General features: G+C 41.3%; 1 protein-coding gene across 1 annotated transcript in view; it reads left to right on the forward strand.

Annotated features, from left to right (window-relative positions):
• Positions 1 to 19,794, forward strand: part of LOC112118941 (phenylalanine--tRNA ligase, mitochondrial) — a 377,335-nt gene that overhangs the window by 202,446 nt on the left and 155,095 nt on the right. The window contains exon 6 of the mRNA XM_026658826.1: positions 14,918 to 15,078. Within this exon, the coding sequence (XP_026514611.1) occupies positions 14,918 to 15,078 (161 nt within the window). The remainder of the gene's footprint in view (positions 1 to 14,917; positions 15,079 to 19,794) is intronic.

The following is a 19,794-nucleotide window of genomic DNA, read 5'->3' on the forward strand; positions in this document are numbered from 1 at the left end:
ACACCATCTTCGCAGCCAGGCATTCACCTCCATGATGCATCTGTCTCTGCCCGGGCCCCTACCTTTGACAGGAAGAATCGAAGAGAATACCACCTGCGCTCCAAACTCCTTCACCTGTACTCCCAAAGCCCTGTAGTCACTCTTGAGCCACTCAGTGTCACACCTCGCAGTATCATTTGTGCCCACATGGATGAGTAGCATGGGGTAGTAGTCAGAGGGCTGGATAATCCTCGACAATGCCTCCGTAACATTTCGGATACAGGCCCCCGGCAGGCAGCATACCACCCGAGATGAAATGTCAGGGCGACAGATGGGCGCCTCCGTCCCCCTCAGCAGAGAGTCTCTGACCACCACTACACTACGTTTCCGATTCGCAGTGGTGGCAGCAGACCTCCCAGCCTTAGGGGTACGAGGCTTCTCCTCCTTTACTGTAGGAGGTGATTCCTTCTCTCCTGTATCAAGAAGAGCATAACGGTTACCTATTACCACGGCGGGAGGGTTCGGAGCAGGGGTGGAGCACTGCCTGCTGCCAGAAGTAACCAGCTGCCAGTGTCCACCCTGAGCCATCTCCTCCTCCACCAGTGGTGTATCAGCAGTCCTGTGTACTGGGACAGCTACCTCAGCTGTGTCCACATGGACACTGTCCAGTAATTGCTCGTGGATTCGGATGCTCCTCAACCTAGCCACCTCCTCCTGTAGCTCTCCCACCTGCTGCCTATGAGATTCCACCAGCAGGCACCTTTCACATTGGATGGTCCCCCCAGCCTGGATATCAGTAAGTGGAAATTGCAAGTTACAGTCTCTGCAAAACCACACCAGGATCTGGGTAGAAGCATCCATGCTCAGGCTACAGGCGCAGGTGGAGGAGACAGAAGCAGTGCTGGCACAGGTGTTGCGAGTCTTCCTAACCATCGTAAGCCTCCCTCTGTCAAACTCCCTCTCAAACTCCCCTGTCTGCAGCCCCCTGTCCGCTGAAAGGGTTGTTTAAGCAAGAAGTTTTGAATGTAGTTAGGTTTATAGGTTTTAAGGGGAATAAAGGGAAACAGACAGAATCAGCAAGGGACCCCCGCTCCCTTCCCGCTCCCCTTCCAAACTCCCTTGCGAAACTCCCTGTTAGCAGCCCCAGATGGTTGGGATAAAGGGTGAAATTAAAACATAGGTTGAAAAGAATAAATGTGAATTGGTTTTTGAAGATGTCAGGATTATGGTGAAAAATCCTGTCAGTGGTTCTGGAGGAGAAAGCAAATTCTTTAAGATTTCTTTACTGTAGGAATGGTGCAAGGTGCAATTTTATTTGTAGATTACCCTCTGCAATTCTTAATTGCATATTTCACTGTTTCTATATCTGCTTCCATCATAATTTATGTTCCCCGTCTGTTACACTGAGTGAACATACAGTTTGCAGAATTTGCAGCCAAGGTGTTATTTCCATGAAACATATGAAGGGCCCCAAACAAAACCTCTCATCATGGTTTTGCAAGTTTTCTTATACATTTCACAGTACTTTCCGGTGTTGCATTTGAGGAAGAAATATAATAGAGGCTCACAAGAAAAGATGCTAGTTTTTCATTTTGTGGTTCTCTTGGCATGATTATACTTCAAGATGTTACAAAATTTCCATTCTTGTTAGGAAGTTATAATTTAGCCATCAGCCATGTGCTCCTGGCTGACACTGGGCATTAAAAAAATATCCCAAAGGTGAATACAAAAAAGAGAAGGAAAGGAAAACAAATCAAGCCATTTCGAAGTTACAACTGAGCCATGGAGGAGTCAGGTAGATTCAGGCCTCTCACCCCAAATATGTCATGCCACATGGTTCTATCTGCTGGTGGTGGTGCTGCTGTATTAATTTGCAGAACAGTCTGTGACTAAATATACTTCTGTTGTTGTATGCTGGGTAGTTGTAGACATGTCGGTCCCAGGATACTAGAGAGGCTTTTGAGCCACACAGAGCTAACCTGAGGAAGAGCTCTGAAGCTTGTCTCTCTCTCCAGCAGAAGTTAGTCCCGTAAAAGATATTACCTCACCCACCTTATCTCTCTATGTATACTTCTGTTAAGCAAGGACAAGGAGGTGGATGTGACATCCACTCCATAGCGGAGGGGCTGTACCAAAAAAAGGCAAAAAGCGCTACAGACCAATTTGTGGAGCATGAGGAGAGAAGGCAGAAAGGGACTGGGAAAGGAGTTAAGCAATATTTTCACAGTATTGCCAAACCTGAGAAATCCAAAATCCTGACGGATGCCACCAAAAAGCACGCATTTGGCTTAAAAATCACAGGAATTTTAAAAACTAAATATGTTGGGGGGGGGGGTGTTTGACTCTCACTGCTGATTTCTTTACTCTTAGTGGAATTCCCCTTGATGGCGGGGGTGTGAAGTGCTTGTTTTAGGATGAAAGGTCAACCTGAAATGGACACACAATGCCCCCTCTTCCTCATAATGGGAACTCCAATTTCTCACCCCTAATCTTTTTCTTCTCTGCCTCCTTCGCCTCCTCCTAACACTTTCCAGCAATCACCCTCACTCTTGCACCCCTACCCCTAGAAGATGAAGCCTATCCAGCTCCTTTTCCCTGTTTATCTACATGAAGTGTGAAATTCACCCTCCATAGGCAGTTTAGGCACTTTCTGCACTCAGCATAGAGATGTTTTGGGGAACTGTTACGGTGGGATTTTAAAAAGGATTCAGTGACGACCTAACTCTATTGCTATTGAAGTCAACGGGAGTATTGTCACCTTTGACTTCAGTGGAAATAGGGTTAGGTCAACTTTGAGCACCTTAAAAAATCCTCCCCTTTAAGCAAGGTCAATCACAGCGCTGCTGAACTGTGCTTGTAAAAGAAGAGTTAGGCCAATCAGTACGAACAGGGCCGTAACAAACTGAGCCAAATCTATGTTCATTGCTACGCTCTCAGCACGTTCAATTAGTATTTTCCCCCTTTACACTTTTAATGTGCATATTGATAGTTTCTCTGTATTAATTTACACCACACTATACTACACTAAATACAGATTTGAGCCAAAGGTTGGTTTAATATGATATGGTGCACATATAAATTGTACAGATTCTTTGAAATGCAGATTATGGGAGTTCTCTTTTGTTATATTGTTTTATTTTGTTAATGATTTTGTGTTAATGTATTGTGTTTTGGAAAGAATGAGAAATTCTGCACTAACGGTCTATGAAGGAGAGCTGTGTATGTTACCATGTATTCATTTATTTATAAATGAAGACTAAAAAAGAGCACCTGTCTTTTGCTCTAGCGGTGCCTGACAAGGTACAGTGATAAATTAGAGAACTCCTACAATACCCCGTTTGCCAAGCTGTCCCAGCAGCAAAAATAATATTTTACATCCTCCTACCCTGCCAGACTGAAAATCTCACATCCCAGGTGATGTTTGAGATTCAGCCAGAGTTGGTGGAGGTGAAGATGTCTTATGGGTCCCTACCTCTGGCATGGTCTGGTTAGGACACCTCTTGGGATCAGGACGAAGGCCCGATGGTGCCATGTTAGATCCTGAGGTCCCAGGAGACAGTGGCTAGGATTTGTTGTCAGACAGCTGCTTCTTCTGCAGCCTCCAGTTTTCTCCCAAAAATCTCTTTTATTTTTAAGGACCTCAAAAGGGGGAGTGATGGACAGAATAGTCTATCCGCTTATTATTTTTTCCACCAATTAGGCCTAATTTCTGACACCAATTTTGGTTTATTGATGTCCAGTCCCACACTTTACTTGTTTACCAGGCATGAATTTAACACAGTCCTTAAGTTATATCAGTAGGTCTTTTTGTTTGATCTAATTCAGTCTTTCTGTCTTCCTTTTGCACCTTTTATCAGCAACATTTATTGTTATATGTGATTGGAATATTTCATAAATTGTATAGGCCCAGTTATTATAACAACACTACCCCTTACTCAGGGCTGTGTACAAAGTACACAGTCTTCCAATACTGTTTCTGTGTGTGTTTTGTAGATACAAATAATTGTTGAAATTTAAGCAGTTTGTCAACAATGGAAATCCAACTGTGAGCACTTTCCACTGGATACCCTGAAGTAAAGTATGCACTAACAATATTTGAAAGAGCCCGGTAGAATGTGATGTACTCAGTAGAACTCTCTTTCAAAGCTTGTAGAGTCTAATCCCATATAATGCATATTTCATGGGAATATATTTTAAAAATAATTCGATCCTTGGATAGCACAAGGGACCTATTGACAGAAATGTTTATGGCCAAGAGTGTACAACTGTTGAAATTTTTTAGACAGAAGATCAATATGTGGGCACAGCTTCAAAAGCCGATAATACTTTCTCTGGTCCCTGAGGAGAGCCGTTACAATTGTTTAGTGCAAGAACTGAAGGAGTATGTCTCTGGTGAGAAAAAGAGAAAATCAGGGTTAGATGCTGTGAGCAGAGATTTTTCAGAGCACAATGAATAACTGGTTCTTTAGATGTGGTTGTACACTTTGTTCTACAAGAGAGAAATTAATTTTATTGGTGTATAAGTATACACCTGCTATCATGTCACAATCACTTCAAATAGTTATGAGTAGTGCTGGTCAGAACTTGGGATTTCCAATTTATCAGAAATTTTGACATTTCAAAATTTGGTTTTGTTCCAAATTGGACTGAAACCAAATTTTTCAAAATTTATCTCAAACTCAAAATTCTGAAAAAATTTTGTTTCGGCAACACTGACCCAGGGTGTTTCTGAAACAAAATGTGCTCCGCAGGACTGGCAACTGCTGACTGAAATTGAAATTCTTGTCAGTTTCACTGGTGCTAAAAGAATGTCAGTTTCAGTCAGTGGCTGCTGGGGCTCCAGGATTTGTGAATCCAAGGTAGGTCTGCAAAAAGTCCAGGAGTTGCAGGCCATGGAAGCCTGTCCAAGGCCTCCAGGTTCCCAGCTCCACACGAGGGAGCCTGGAAGCCCTGAGAGCCTGGCCTCAGGAATCTAGTTCCTGAGAACCCTAGCTACACCCTGATCTTCCAGGATTGCCAGGGTCTCTGGTACAGTTAGAACTAGGGTTTTCAGGTTCTCGGCTCTGTGGCACAGTTTGCATTTGACAAACCAGTATTTTCCGACAAAACTTCTTCAGTGGCAAATTTCCCACCAGCTCTAGTTATGAGCCTGGGCAATATCGTTTCAGACTGGGAATTTCTTTTATAATGCTGCCTTCAGAGCGGTATACAAGTAGTAGCAGGAAGATGTTAATAATATTTTGCATATATGTCAGGCCTTTTGTCCAAGGATCACAAAGTCCTTTATAAATGTGGGCATTATTTTACAAAGGGGGAAAGTGATGCACAGGGAGATTATGACTTTCCAAAGACCAACAATGAGTGTGTAGCAGAGTTGTCTATGGAACCTAGAATTTATTATTATTGTTTATTTTATTACAGTGGTGCCTCGGAGTTCCAATCATGGACCACAATTCCACTATGCTAGACGTTGTACAAATATAGAGCCACAAGACGATCCCTGCCCCAAACATCTGACAATCATCAGTAGCTTGCAACATCCAGTCCCCTGCTCTAACCCATATACCATGTTGCCTCCAAATATATTGATCAAAATTTGCACTCATTATATATAACCTGTTTTACAGATTTTTTTATGTTTTCATTTTGAAAGAAAATCTCAATCACATGCTAAATAGTATTTGGTGATGTGGTGTGTATAAAGTGTTGCATTTCAATCTGTTAGCTACTTTGACAGTCCACACCTAATATAAGGATAAAATACAAGCAAGTAATTGAATCAAAATGTGATGTTCTTTTGGATTTAGCTGTTGTGCGGTACTTGTTTCTCTTTGAGAAAATCTAGAAAAGACCACCCTAGTAAAACACAAAACAGCCCAAATTAATGATGGTGAAATTTTGCCAAGAAACTTGCATCTGGGCAATAAACTTGTTTGGAGTGAATTTGTCCAGCTGTAGTTTATACCCCGATAAATGAGGTTTATAATGGAATTTCTGAACACTGCAGTACCTCTCATTCTCTCCAGCCAAATAGCAATCTCTTTTATATTTATAATATTTTTTTCTTCAGTTTATATTATCACTCTCTCTAGGGGCACTTTAAAACATACAAAATCCCCAGAGCTACCTACGTTGACAAAATGTTAGCAATGCAAAAAGGAACTCAACATACACATGCTGAAATAAAGCAACGTCCGACCCATTAGGCAAAATCTTGGGAAGTAGATAGGCAATATGCTTGGAAGGTCAGCAAATTTGGGTTTTATCAGATGAGTGGAATTTGCTTCCCCCATGTCATCCACTGGGGATGTCCAACCCCAGACATACAATTCTAAAGACTTAAAATTTGAGCATCCCAGCTGTTCATAACTTTAGCGTAAAATACAAGGAGAAAGGCAATTTCTAAGGTAGCTGGGACATAGACCATAAAGGGCTTTGGGTTCAAAACCAATATCTTGAATTGCACGTGAGAACTGAGTGGAAACTTTATCCAGATGATGGAGCTTGAGAAAGTTTAGTTTATGGCGCTGTTCATTTATATAACTTAGAAAAGTTTTCTAAGATTTGGGTAGAATCCTGGTCCTTATTGAAGTCAGTGAGAGTTTTGCCACTAACTTCACTGAGGCAGGGTTTCATCCTAGGACTTTAGAGAAGGTAGTTTGGGGGGGAAAGGGAGGAAGTGGAGTCAGTTTAGGAATGTGGAAGCTGGAAAAGGTGAGAGCTTTGGGAAGGGAGAAATCAAGACATGGAAAAGGTAAAGAAGTGAAGGGGGATAAAAAGGAGAAATGATTGGGTGGGAGGGAGAAGGGAATTTTCTTCTCTTCCCATTCCTGCCATCTTCCTCCCCCCCTTTTGCCATTACCTCTCCTCTTCTTTTCTGTTCTAGTTATCTATTTCTTCCTGCCCAAGAACTTCTATAGAAGCAGGACCCCTTTCCAACTTGGCTATTTAGCCTGGTGAAATATTGGCAAGTAAGGATGATATGTGTTAATTACTTATTAGAAGAGAGTTAATAGGAGTGATTGTTTCCCTTGGGAGTTATTCTTAAATAGGCTCTCCTTTTAGTGTGTACAAGGCTATTTTGATTATGGAAGAAAAATAAACATAAATATTAAAAACTCAGTCAAACTCTTTAAAGTTCTTTTATTTAGTTTTCAAGTGAAGCAAACAGAACAGATCAGTCTGACCCAGGAGACAAAGCTATGTTCTCAAAGCAGTTATTACTGTTAGAAAATTATTCCAAATGTGAGTTTAAAAAAAAAACAGGTTTTTTTCCGCCTCATATGGTAGGCATAATTGAATGTTTACTTCTTTTCTGGCATTCCTGAAGAGTGGCTTATGTAGCATGCAGAGTCTGAAAGACACATCCTTGTTTAAGGAGGTAATTTAAACTGGATTGCACTCAGGAGCCTGACGCATCAATTTAAAGGAGTTAGAAGATAATATGAATCGTTTTGATTTTCGTTTTAGATGAAGAGATCAGTTCAGCAGAACTTTGATAAGTTTTCAGCATCAGTTGATTAACATTCCATTCATCTGACCTCATTATGGAATGCTTTTCTAACCCTGTTCCTAGATGCATCTATATTAGACTGGTGACTTTTGCTGTGTTGGCAGTTCCATTATAGGACCCTTTGTCCCCAAACCATAATGGAGTTTTACCCATACCAGAAAACCATTTTTTTAAAACACTAGATTAAAAATGATTTCTTTCTAAGATGGGTTAAACATACTTTATCTGATCACTGTGGCCTTCATTTAGAATATGGATCTTAGTCCATACTGACTAGCCAAACATTGTTCAACTCTTGTTTTCAGAAACCATTATAAAACCAGTGCTTATTAACAATTCCTTAGCACATGTAAAATATGGACCCAGGTCCTTGTTTGAGGCATTTCTAACTCAACTGTAGAAATACATATCAGCATGCATGCACGATTTCAGCCTGGAGAGGAGAGCTCTTTCTTTAAATTAAAGAGAATTCTTCTCAAATTCCAATTAACAGTTTTTATTCTCCTCAGTGCTGTGTCTCCATCTGATCTACCCCAGTTGGTGCAGTTCTTCACTGCCTGACACCTGTGTAGTCCTTTACACCAGTGTAAATAGAGTGCAAGATTCTATCATTCTGATTTGACAGCATTTTACATCCACTTTGCATTTGATAGCATTTTACACCCATTACTCAAAAGAAACACAATGGAGAATCAGGCCCTGAGCCTTTAGCTGAAATTGGAGCTTGAATGAGGATGACTAGCAGAGGGTCAATGCACATAAGACTGGGATAATGCTTATACATTCAGGGAGGCAACCAGGAGAAATGGCACAGAAGTGTATCAGCCCTGTTGATTGAGGAAGTGTGTTTGTGATTTATCACTCATGTTCACAATTTGGAGGTTTTATTAAATCTTCACCCCCTACTAGGTAACAGCTGTAGCCAAGACTGTTTTTCCTCATCTATGCTTGGCAAGAAGAATGCATCCTTTTCTTTCTAATTCCTACCTTGCATTTCTCACCTCAAGATTAGAGTACTGTAACATGGGGCTACATTTTAAGCAATGTTTCATGCAGAGAGCTCATTACACTTGTGTTCTGTAGTATTCTCTGGCTGTAGATTAGTTTCTGAGTGGAATTTAAGTCATAATAGTTGGGTCCTGGCTACGAGAAAGTCCACATCTCTACCTGCAGTTTCAGTCAGTAAAGGTGATCAAGCTAACAGTCAATAACAATCTTTAAACGGGAGGAGTGGGGGAGGAATCAGGTCTTTATCAACTCACTCCAGTCCTTAGTCTGCCAGATTTGGATTCATTGATTTACAGCACACACTGTACCCAAGCTGCTTTGCACTCCTGATACTGCTTCAGCCTTAAGATCAGAGTTTAGTTCAGTGGTTCTCACCCTTTTTACCATTGTGGGTCGCACCCAATACTACCTGTATGGCCCTGAGGGGCCGAAGCTCTGTGCTGATTGGGACGCAAGATGAGAACCACTGGTTGAGTTTCTCTCACCTCTCAGTAACTGCCCCTTCTCATAGTTCCAAGACTCAGTTTAGTTGTCTTGAATAAAATAATTCCTTACTGGCAGTTTTACAGAAGTAATAAGGAAACTGTATAATAAAAGGCAGTGTAGGTATGAAAATAAGCATGATTGAGATGCATATGAGAGAATTATCAGAGGGGTAGCCGTGTTAGTCTGGATCTGTAAAAAGCAATAGAGAGTCCTGTGGCACCTTTAACAGATATATTGGAGCATAAGCTTTCATGGGTGAATGCCCACTTCGTCGGATGCATGTAATGGAAATTTCCAGGGGCAGGTATAAATATGCTGGCAAGAATCAGTCTGGAGATAACGAGGTTAGTTCAATCAGGGAGGGTGAGGTCCTCTGCTAGCAGTTGAAGTGTGAACACCAAGGGAGGAGAAACTGCTTCTGTAGTTGGCTAGCCATTCAGTCTTTGTTTAATCCTGATCTGATGGTGTCAAATTTGCAAATGAACTGAAACTCAGCAGTTTCTCTTTGGAGTCTGGTCCTGAAGTTTTTTTGCTGTACGATGGCTACCTTTACATCTGCTATTGTGTGGCCAGGGAGGTTGAAGTGTTCTCCTACAGGTTTTTGTATATTGCCATTCCTGATATCTGACTTGTGTCCATTTATCCTTTTACGTAGTAACTGTCCAGTTTGGCCAATGTACATAGCAGAAGGGCATTGCTGGCACATGATGGCATATATAACATTGGTGGACGTGCAGGTGAATGAGCCGGTGATGTTGTAGCTGATCTGGTTAGGTCCTGTGATGGTGTTGTTGGTGTAGATATGTGGGCAGAGTTGGCATCAAGGTTTGTTGCATGGATTGGTTCCTGAGTTAGAGTTGTTATGGTGTGGTGTGTGGTTGCTGGTGAGAATATGCTTAAGGTTGGCAGGTTGTCTGTGGGCGAGGACTGGCCTGCCTCCCAAGGTCTGTGAAAGAGAGGGATCATTGTCCAGGATGGGTTGTAGATCACTGATGATGCGTTGGAAAGGTTTAAGCTGAGGACTGTAGGTGATGGCCAGTGGAGTTCTGTTGGTTTCTTTCTTGCGCTTGTCTTGTAGCAGGAGGCTTCTGGGTACACATCTGGCTCTGTTGATTTGTTTCCTTATTTCCTTGTGCGGGTATACTAGAGTATAGCACCTTCTAGTCCAGCCCAAAGAAGATTAAATTATTTGTAGTTGTTTGGTACAGAAATTGAGTGAGTAGAAAGTGTTAGAGTGGCTGAGCACTGTGATGGTAGTGGGCTAAAGTCTGGAGAATGGTGTTGTAGTGGTCATGTATTTTTCCTTAACTTATGATTTCTTTGGTGTTTCAGTGTCCACATGTTTGTGTTTGAAATACATTTGAGCAATCTTCATTCTAAGTTAACAAAGATTTGTAATGGAGAATGTCTTGGTGGCGTTTGAGTGGTTGTGGGGGGGATTTTTCTTTTAATTTATATAATGTATTTATCTATGAGGACTGAGGACCCAGGATGGGAGACTGACCACGGGGCCGGAAAAAAAGGCTTCTTTAAAACTGTGTATGGGGCAAGGAAACTTTCAGTGATGCGTCTCTGCTGAGTGGTCAAATCTTTTCACATGAAGCATCAAGAGCCTGGCAGCCTGAAAAGCTTTGAGAGCCAGCTGGAGAAAGCTTTAACAGATGTTCAAGCTATCTCCATTGGCCTGTGACATTTTAAACACAGAAGCTATGATTGCTTCACCAGCTCCCCAGTTCCCTTAAACCTGCTGCCTGACCAGATTCACTCGTGAGCCCTCAGCTTGTCTCCATCCCAGTCACTTCCAGCTCCCTCGTCACTTTCTCTTGCCCATTTGCCCCAAGCAGTTAATTTCTTGTCAGTCTAGGTGCTTAGTTTTTATTCAGGTACATTTTATATGTATCAATTCTGTAGTGATAACTGTTGTACTTGCATGAAATATTTGTTTTTAAAAACGTATATGCTTTGACCCTGATTCAAGCACTTAAGCATGTACTTTAAGCACATTAGCAATCCCGTTCAGCAAGCATTTAAGAATATGCTCTAGTCCTTGTGACTGTACTGGGACTATTCATATGCTTAATGTTAAGCACATGCTTAAATGTTTTGCTGACTAGGGGCCTTATCATTTACAAGTAGAAAACAAGATAGCAGGGAAGGGACACAGCAGGAGGGGTGTGTTCTGAGGGTGCATAGGGATTTGACAAGTTCTGTAGGGTAGCCAGCTGAGGAGAACATTGTTATGTATGCCTCGTAAAATTCATAACGTCTTCAGGAAAGCAGTTTCCCACCTGTGGGCTTCCTAGTGTTCAAGAGATCCAAAAGACAAGTTCTTGGAGCAGGTCCCTGTGGATAGGTGAGCCATTGAAGTGCTGAGCTTGCAAAGTAGTTGCTTGGATGAAGAATGCTTTCTCAGTTGACTGCCATATGCGCATACTGCAGAAGTATGCAATGGACCCATTCCATGTAAAAAATAAATAACTGACATGAAATCACAATATTCACTGTAAAAATACAGTGTATGACTAATTAATTTGTCAAATAATATTGTTAAACTTTGCTGAATAAACAGAAATGGTTGTTATTTAATTGTTCATAAATCAAAATATGCACATTAGTAACATTTAAAAACAGTCTAGATCAAGACCTGCTGCTAAAATTTACACATCAAAAAACATACACAGTCATCAGTTCCATCAGATTAATCAGATTAATTTGTCACCTTTGTTAGTTCTCTCTGCTCAAATGAGCAGTAGTGAAACAGTTAACATTGTTGGCATTTAAATTGGCATCTTTAGGTTTCAGAGTTAACTCCTCTATTAAGACAAGCAATGGCAGTTCATACCTCTCAGAGCTATTGCCTCAGACAGTCTATTTCTGTTTTTATTATGTATTAATTAGTGCTCTGAGGGTAAATCAGGGCCCCATTGTGCTAGGCACTGTACAATGGTGTAAAATCCTGGCCTTTTTGAAGTCAGTGGAAGTTTTGTTGTTGACTTCAGTATGGCTGGGATTCTATCTGTGGTCCCTGACCAAAAAAGTTTATCATCTAAGGAGGCAAATGACAAGAGAGCAAAGGGATACAGTTCAGGAAGACCACACTTTAACACTGATTTTCCTTTGGTTCATCTTTTCATCACATCCGTAAGGACTTCAAACATAATTATTTGTACATGAATGGTTGGATTCTGGAGCATCCATCTGCTGAGAGAGTAGATTATACAAATTTCTCAGTTTTTAAATACTTATACCTTTTAAACTAATCAACAGTCTTACATGAAAATTCTCCAAAAATTAATTCTACACTAAAAGAATAAGTGCTTTAAATTTGGGGAGGGCACACTATCCTGTTCAAAGCAGAGAAGCTTAAAACCTTATGCGAAGCACAAACCCCAGTGCAACTTTGGGTACGTCTATACTTACCTCCGGGTCCGGCGGTAAGCAATCGATCTTCTGGGATCGATTTATTGCGTCTTGTCTAGATGCGATAAATCGATCCCGGATCGATCCCGGAAGTGCTCGCCGTCAACACCGGTACTCCTGCTCCGCGAGAGGAGTACGCGGAGTCGACGGGGGAGCCTGCCTGCCACGTGTGGACCCGCGGTAAGTTCGAACTAAGATACTTCGACTTCAGCTACGTTATTCACGTAGCTGAAGTTGCGTATCTTAGTTCGAAGTGGGGGGTTAGTGTGGACCAGCCCTTTATGGAGTCGCTATTGTGTTTGTTTCAGAGTGGTAGCCGTGTTAGTCTGTATCAGCAAAAAGAATGAGGAATACTTGTGGCACCTTAGAGACTACCAAATTTATTTGGGCATAAGCTTATGTCTTGGTAATTAACACAGTCATCTGTAGTGGGTTCCAAATAACTTAGCAGCAGCCTTAGCTTTCAGTTTCCTTTATTTTTTCAGTATGAGTTTAAAAAAAAAAAAAGTCACTTGGTGACATTTATGTCTGCTGTTTATATGATATAAAAATTGGTGTAACCAAACTTGCAAAATCCAACCTTTTTAGTGTGACATATATGCAAAGACTGCTTCTTATCTTGTCTGCTTTCAAAGAACCTGAATGTGTACTTCACTCTGTACCCGAGAACATCCTAAGAAGGATAGAGCAGGGTATTTATAGTTCTAACTCTATGGATCAGGGGTAATCAATTATTTTTTGCCAGGTCCAAATTTCTTGGTCAAGGTATTGTCAAGGTCCAGACTCCAGAGAAAATAATACAAAAACAATAATAATGGTAATAAGTAAATAAAAAGATGTTGCGGTCCGTTCAAAAGTGTCTGGCGCTCCAGATTTGGCCCACGGTCCGCCTATTGACGATCCCTGCTATGGATTATTCTTTATAAAATGGATTAACCTCCCACTGCAATGTCTGGAAAGTGCAGTGTGAGCCAGTTGATAACACAGATAAAGCGCACAGGAATCCTGCTGAGGGACTCTGTATTCTAAGTAACATAAGGAGGTTCAGGTTAATTAAATAAATCAAAACAATGATTACACTTCTTTTCTAATTCTTGTTATGTCTGCCTTCAAGAATCCAGGACTATGTGATGTTCCTCTTCTGCTCTAATGGGGACAGTGCACCTCTAGGCGGTAGCAATTGCCCTAATTACAGGAAGGCTCTCATGGGCTCCCTGCTGGAGTTTTCTTCCATGGATGGCAACAGGGATAGAAATCAGGAAACAGAATTCTATAACCAGCTTCCTATGTGAACTGGGGCACATTTCTTAGGCCAAGGTTTTCAAAAACGGAAGCTTAAATACACATTTAGGCAATTGCTTGATTGTTTAAAAGGGCTGAGCTTCAGTGGGAGCTGTTGGGAACTTAGCACTGTTGAAAATCAGGCAGATGTCTATATGTGGATTTTGGAGTCTAACTTTAGGCTCCGTTTTTTTAAAAACTTACTCTAATATCTTTGTGCCTCAATTTACACTACTGTAAATAATGAGGATAAGAATATTCACCTTCTTGACAGGGGTCTTGTGTCATGAACATCTGCAAAGATCTGAGATATCCTCACCAGGGCCGGCTCTAACTTTTTTGCTGCCCCAAGCAGCAAAAAAAAGCGCTGCCCCCCGAGGCCCCCCCCCGAGCGCCGCACCGCCGGAACCCCCCCCCCCCCGGACCCCCCCCCCCCCCCCCCCCCAAGGATTGCCCGCCCTTACCAGGTGCCGCCCCAAGCATGTGCTTGGTTGCCTGGTGCCTGGAGCCGGCCCTGATCCTCACATACATAGTGCTATATAAGCACAAAGAATTATTAATTATTATTTAACTGCTACAATAACAGAACCTTGCTTATCTGGGAGTAACAGCTTTCTCCAGGTGCAAAAGCCTCTGCTGATCTAAGAGCTGTCTGGGTAGAGGTGTTGTTATTAACACTGGCGGTGTCCTAAATCCCTTTGTTCTGTAAACAGTTGGTCTGAACTGATCTTACTCTCACCTTGAAAGTGACTGTTTTGATCCTCCCAAATGCTGGTGACAGTGTTAACTCTGCACTGGCCTTACCTATCAGCCCAACTAAAATGCTTTGGATTGTAAACCAATTTTTGTATATATTATACAGCATAATTGAATAAAATATTAAGTGTTTAACCTATAAGCACAATGGAGGAGTAATGTAAAGGAAGGCAATATACACTTCTGCTAACTGTGTCTTCAAAGTCTAACTGCAGCCAGAGAGCCATGTGAGCAAGACTTCCTGGTCACAAGCCTTGCTTACTTTTGAACTCGGTCATGCTTCCTTGATCACATATGCCACTGACTTTGATGGGATGAGGATCAGGCTTTAGCGCCATCATTGGACAATTACTTGCAGACTTTTTTCCTTTCATGCTTCTTTAGCATCTTCCTTGGGAAAGAGATGGGCATTGTATTAGCAATTTTTCATGTGCCACTCTTAAGCCCTTGGATTTTTATCTTTGTTTATTGCAGCTGGTGCTGAGGAGAAAATTGGCTGGGCATTTGGCCTGGGATTAGAGAGGCTGGCCATGATCCTCTATGATATCCCTGACATCCGCCTGTTCTGGAGTGAAGACGAACGCTTCCTGAAACAGTTTAGTGTGCCTCACATTGACCAAAAAGTGCATTTTAAGGTAAGATATATATAATTTTCTGTCTGTAGGAGGGATTGGTCATTATCAAAGAAGAAGGGATGTTATATCAATGAAGGAACATTTTTATTGAGCTCTGGATATTCAGAAAATCATCTCTGTTCAGGACAGCACTGAAGCACATGCTTACGTGTTTTTCCAGGATAGGGATGGATTCAAGAACGTGCTTAAGTGATTTCCTGAAGGAGGGTTGTAATTCTGTGTTGCTTTGAATGGAAGCTGCCTCTAAAAATACTGTAATAAATTCCCAAATCCTTGCTTGGTGTTACAGCCATGCTATGTACATTCAAGTCACTGGGAGTTGCTTGGCCAACCCTCCACAAAACAGTTTGGAAATGTGACCTGCTATCTTCAATGTGTATGTGGGTATAGCTTTTAATGATACTTAACAAGCACAAGTTTCCTTTGCCTCAATGTATCAGCAGCATTTTCCTCCAGCCTCTTCTATGGGTGAGTTGCAAGCTGGGGTTTCAGCAGCACTTTTGTAGTAACTCTGCCATCAAAACCATCCTAACGTTTCTGTAGCTGGCAGACTGCCACACTCATTGCAGTAATACAGCAGCTGAACATGAATTGATTGAAAGGCACTGCTGCATTCAGAATATACTTTACCATCAGCAAGGGGAGGGTCAAGTCAACTGGCATCATGCTCCAGTGGAAGAGGTTACCGAAAAGTTAGACTAGCTACTGAAATTTTACCGGGTGTCTCTGTAGAAGAAATTAGATAATAATTGTTGCAGTACTATGTCAAGGTGGGAAGGTGGACTTTAAACACTAGTGTCTTTACTATTCCTCTCACTTAATTTGTGAACCAACGTGGGTTTTTTTGTTGTTTGAAAGTAAATATAATAAAAGAAAAATTACAATAAATCTGAATCAGCTGTTGAAACTGCTCTCACATTTGTACAATCACCTAGCAATGAAGATGCATTGGCATATAAGATTAGGGAAAGGCCGCCACAATTCTCCTGTGAAATACTGTAAAAAGAACCTACACAAGAGCAAACCTAAATATTCCAGTGTGTTCACAAAGATCAAACTCCAGCTGGAGGTTTGAAATACCCAGACATCCATTCAAATTCAGTACGCATACTTACAACTCCAACTTTCCAGGAAGGAGGAGCCAGTCAAAGCAAACCATGAAAATGACGGACAGAACTCAGTCAAAGCTGAAAAGCCTAGTGAAAAAAACAACTTTTTTTTCTTCTCTCTAAATGTTATTGTGGATGTGAAGCTCCAGGTGATGAAATTTATCTTATCTAATCTAATCTATTTTAGAATTTTACACTGTCACCCATCACTGTTGTATCTGAGCACCTTCCATGTCTAATCATTAGGAATAGGAAGTCCCTGTTGGACTTCATGAATCTTTGGTACCCCTCCCTTCACAGGGTCAAAACTCTGCTTGAGGTAGGGTTTTCCTTTGGAGAGGGCAGTTACTAGGAGTTTAGGAATAAAAGGAGTGTTTGAATTGAGTGTGTCACATATGGCTGAAAAGCTTCTCAAAGAGGAAGGCCTTGCAATGTTTCCTAAAGATATAGTTAGACTCTGGATTTGCCTGATTTCTTCTGGTAGCTTGTCACATAGCATTCAGTTTAATTCAGATCAACATTGTGCTTATACAGAAGTTAGAATGATAAAATAATGTTTATTGAGAGTTTTGAATTTCATTACAAGTGTTTTACTTTCCTTGACCAGATTTAACAGCAGCTCTTCTTGTACCATCATTAAATGAAGCTCTTCAAAACATAAAACATAACACTTCTGTGATGCTCAGACTATTCCTTCAAATTTCTCTATGCCAGCACCAAAAAAAAAAAAAAAAAGGTTTCTCTCCTCTTGAGACAAATGAAAATTGTCCCTATAGTCACAGTCAAAAGTTGTTCTCCATGTGAAATCATAGAAATTAGGGATCTGAGAGGAATTTGACTGTATTAGGCAAAATTCTGTCCATTTTAAAATACTCCAGTGCCAGGCCGTCTTCCACATCCACTGGCAGACTATTTCACAGTCCAACAGAGTTTAGTACAAACATTTTCCTGCTAGCTTGTGACATTTTTTCTTTGCTCAGTTTCATGCCATTGCTCCCAGTTTTACCACCATGCACCACCTTAAACAATTTTCTCCTCATCTTAGTGCTGTTCTAATACTTGTAAATCGTTATAGTTCTCTAAGTCAGCAGATAGCCAACCTAGAATAACAAAAAATGCATATTTAGTTCTGCCTCTATAAGTGAATCCTCAGACATTCAGTGATTTCTTCTGGGGCAAAACCATCGCAATTTGGCTATCTTAACTGTGTGAATTTCCATACTTTAAAATGTTTGCATTGTTAACTGAATTCCTTAGGCTTCTAATTTCTTGTGTGATTCTAATATATCTGAAAGATAATAAGCAAGCCAACCAAGGACAGAAACCTTAACTTCACCTTGATAGAGTATTTTATGTCAGAATTTCCTTATTTTTTTAAAGTCCTAACTTGGGACGGTGGAGGGGAGAGGGCGTAGAAAGGGGAATTCCTCCCTTCCTGATGTCTGCAATTGGGAAGCCTTATTAATGCACGCATTCAAAGACCCTGCAACCCCTAGGAGGCACCTAGGAGAAGTCTCTACCAGGGTAAGTGTCCCAACTGGCTGGAGTGCATCATGAGGGCTCAATCTCTATAAGCTTTTGGAGGCTTGTGAGACCACAAGGAAACTAGCAGCCCTCCACCCCCACTCAAGCCTTTTTTCAGGGGCCTCCCTAACCCTCAGCTCCCACAAGCCCTAGAGAAGGCTCAGCAGGAGACCCCTAGCCTCCATGTATTGTTCGTTTTAAAAGGTTAGTTGGGCTTCCCGCACCTTTCCTACTGCAAGCCTTAGGAGGCTCACCAGGCACTGAACTTCCCTATGGGCCCAGGTGTGTCTGTTTAGTCTTAGGGCTGGTCTACACTATGAGTTTAATTCGAATTTAGCAGCGTTAAATCGAATGCACCCTGCACCCGTCCACACAACTAAGCCATTTATTTCGAAATAAAGGGCTCTTAAAATCGGTTTCTGTACTCCTCCCCGACGAGCGGAGTAGCGCCAAAATCGATATTGTCATTTCGAATTAGGGTTAGTGTGGCCGCAATTCAATGGTATTGGCCTCCGGGAGCTATCCCACAGTGCACCATTGTGACCGCTCTGGACAGCGATCTGAACTCGGATGCACTGGCCAGGTAGACAGGAAAAGCCCCGTGAACATTTGAATTTCATTTCCTGTTTGCCCAGCACAGGAGAGCATAGGTGACCACAGAGAGCTCATCAGCACAGATAACCATGCAGGCCGATAACCGAAAAAGAGCACCAGCATGGACCGTATGGGAGGTACTGGATCTGATCGCTATATGGGGAGAGGATTCAGTGCTAGCAGAACTTCGTTCGAAAAGACGAAATGCCAAAACTTTTGAAAAAATCTCCAAGGGTATGATGGAGAGAGGCCACAATAGGGACTCAGAGCAGTGCTGGACACCGAGAAATTTTATTTTAAAAATGACTAAAAATATTTGTCTTAGAGAAGCAAGAAATGATAGGCCAGCTGTTACTAATTGTTTCTCTTGCTGCCAACTCCGAGGTTTGGCTCCCACCACTGCTTTAGTCAAAGGGGTTCTTTAACGTTCCTTAGGGGACACCACACCATGATTAAGAGCAAGCAAAAACATCACAATTATTAGCCAGTGTTATTTTATTATTAAAGAAAGGAAAAGAGGACGTCAAACAACACGAGTGACTGAACACAAATGATAAGCTGGTTACTTCCATTACAATCTCTTCTGTATGTTTCTCTGTGGAGAGCTTTTAACAGAGATTATGCCCCACAGAGTGAACACCTCTGAGGAGTGCTTTTCCTTTGGTAAATTAAGATCAAACTATATTGTTTCCCAAAATTATTGTGACTCCAGTTTTAGTGTCCGATTAGATACTTAAAGGCTGTTTTATGACTGGGTAAAAGAATTTAAGGGCTGGTGAGTCCTGTCTAGTTAATAATAATAAATAAGTTTATAAATGGGCAAAATAAGTAATTTTAACTAAATCCTATGAAATTGAAGGAAATATTTTAAGTCAGTTACTTAGAAGAAGCCATATAAGGAGCTGTCTTCGAGACAGGCCCAGTTACAAATATTAAGAATCTTAAATCCAATTAAATCCCACTATTTCTCTATTTACCAGCGTTTAGCCTGTCTCCTCTCCAGGAATATATGGTCTAATCCAATGGCTCTCCACCTTTCCAGACTACTGTACCACTTTCAGGAGTCTGATTTGTCTTGTGTACCCCAAGTTTCACGTCTCTTAAAAACTACTTGCTTACAAAATCACACATAAAAATACAAAAGTGTTACAGCACACTATGACTGAAGCATTGCTTACTTTCTCATTTTTACCATATACTTATAAAATAAATCAATTGGAAATAAATACTGTATTTACATTTCAGTGTATTGTATATAGAGCAATATAAACAAGTCATTGTCTGAAATTTTAGTTTGTACTGACTTTGCTAGTGCTTTTTATGTTGCCTGTTGTAAAACTAGGCAAATATCTAGATGAGTTGATGTACCCCTTGGAAGACCTCTGCGTACCCCCAGGGGTACGTGTGCCTCAGGTTGAGAACCATTGCTCTAATCACTTGGTGATTAACAAGAGACACTGTTAGTCTTTTAAGTTATAATAGCAATTTC

The sequence above is a fragment of the Terrapene carolina genome, unplaced genomic scaffold (genome assembly GCF_002925995.2).
Source record: "Terrapene carolina triunguis isolate 2854851 unplaced genomic scaffold, T_m_triunguis-2.0 Scaffold55, whole genome shotgun sequence".
Taxonomy (NCBI): Eukaryota; Metazoa; Chordata; order Testudines; family Emydidae; genus Terrapene; species Terrapene triunguis.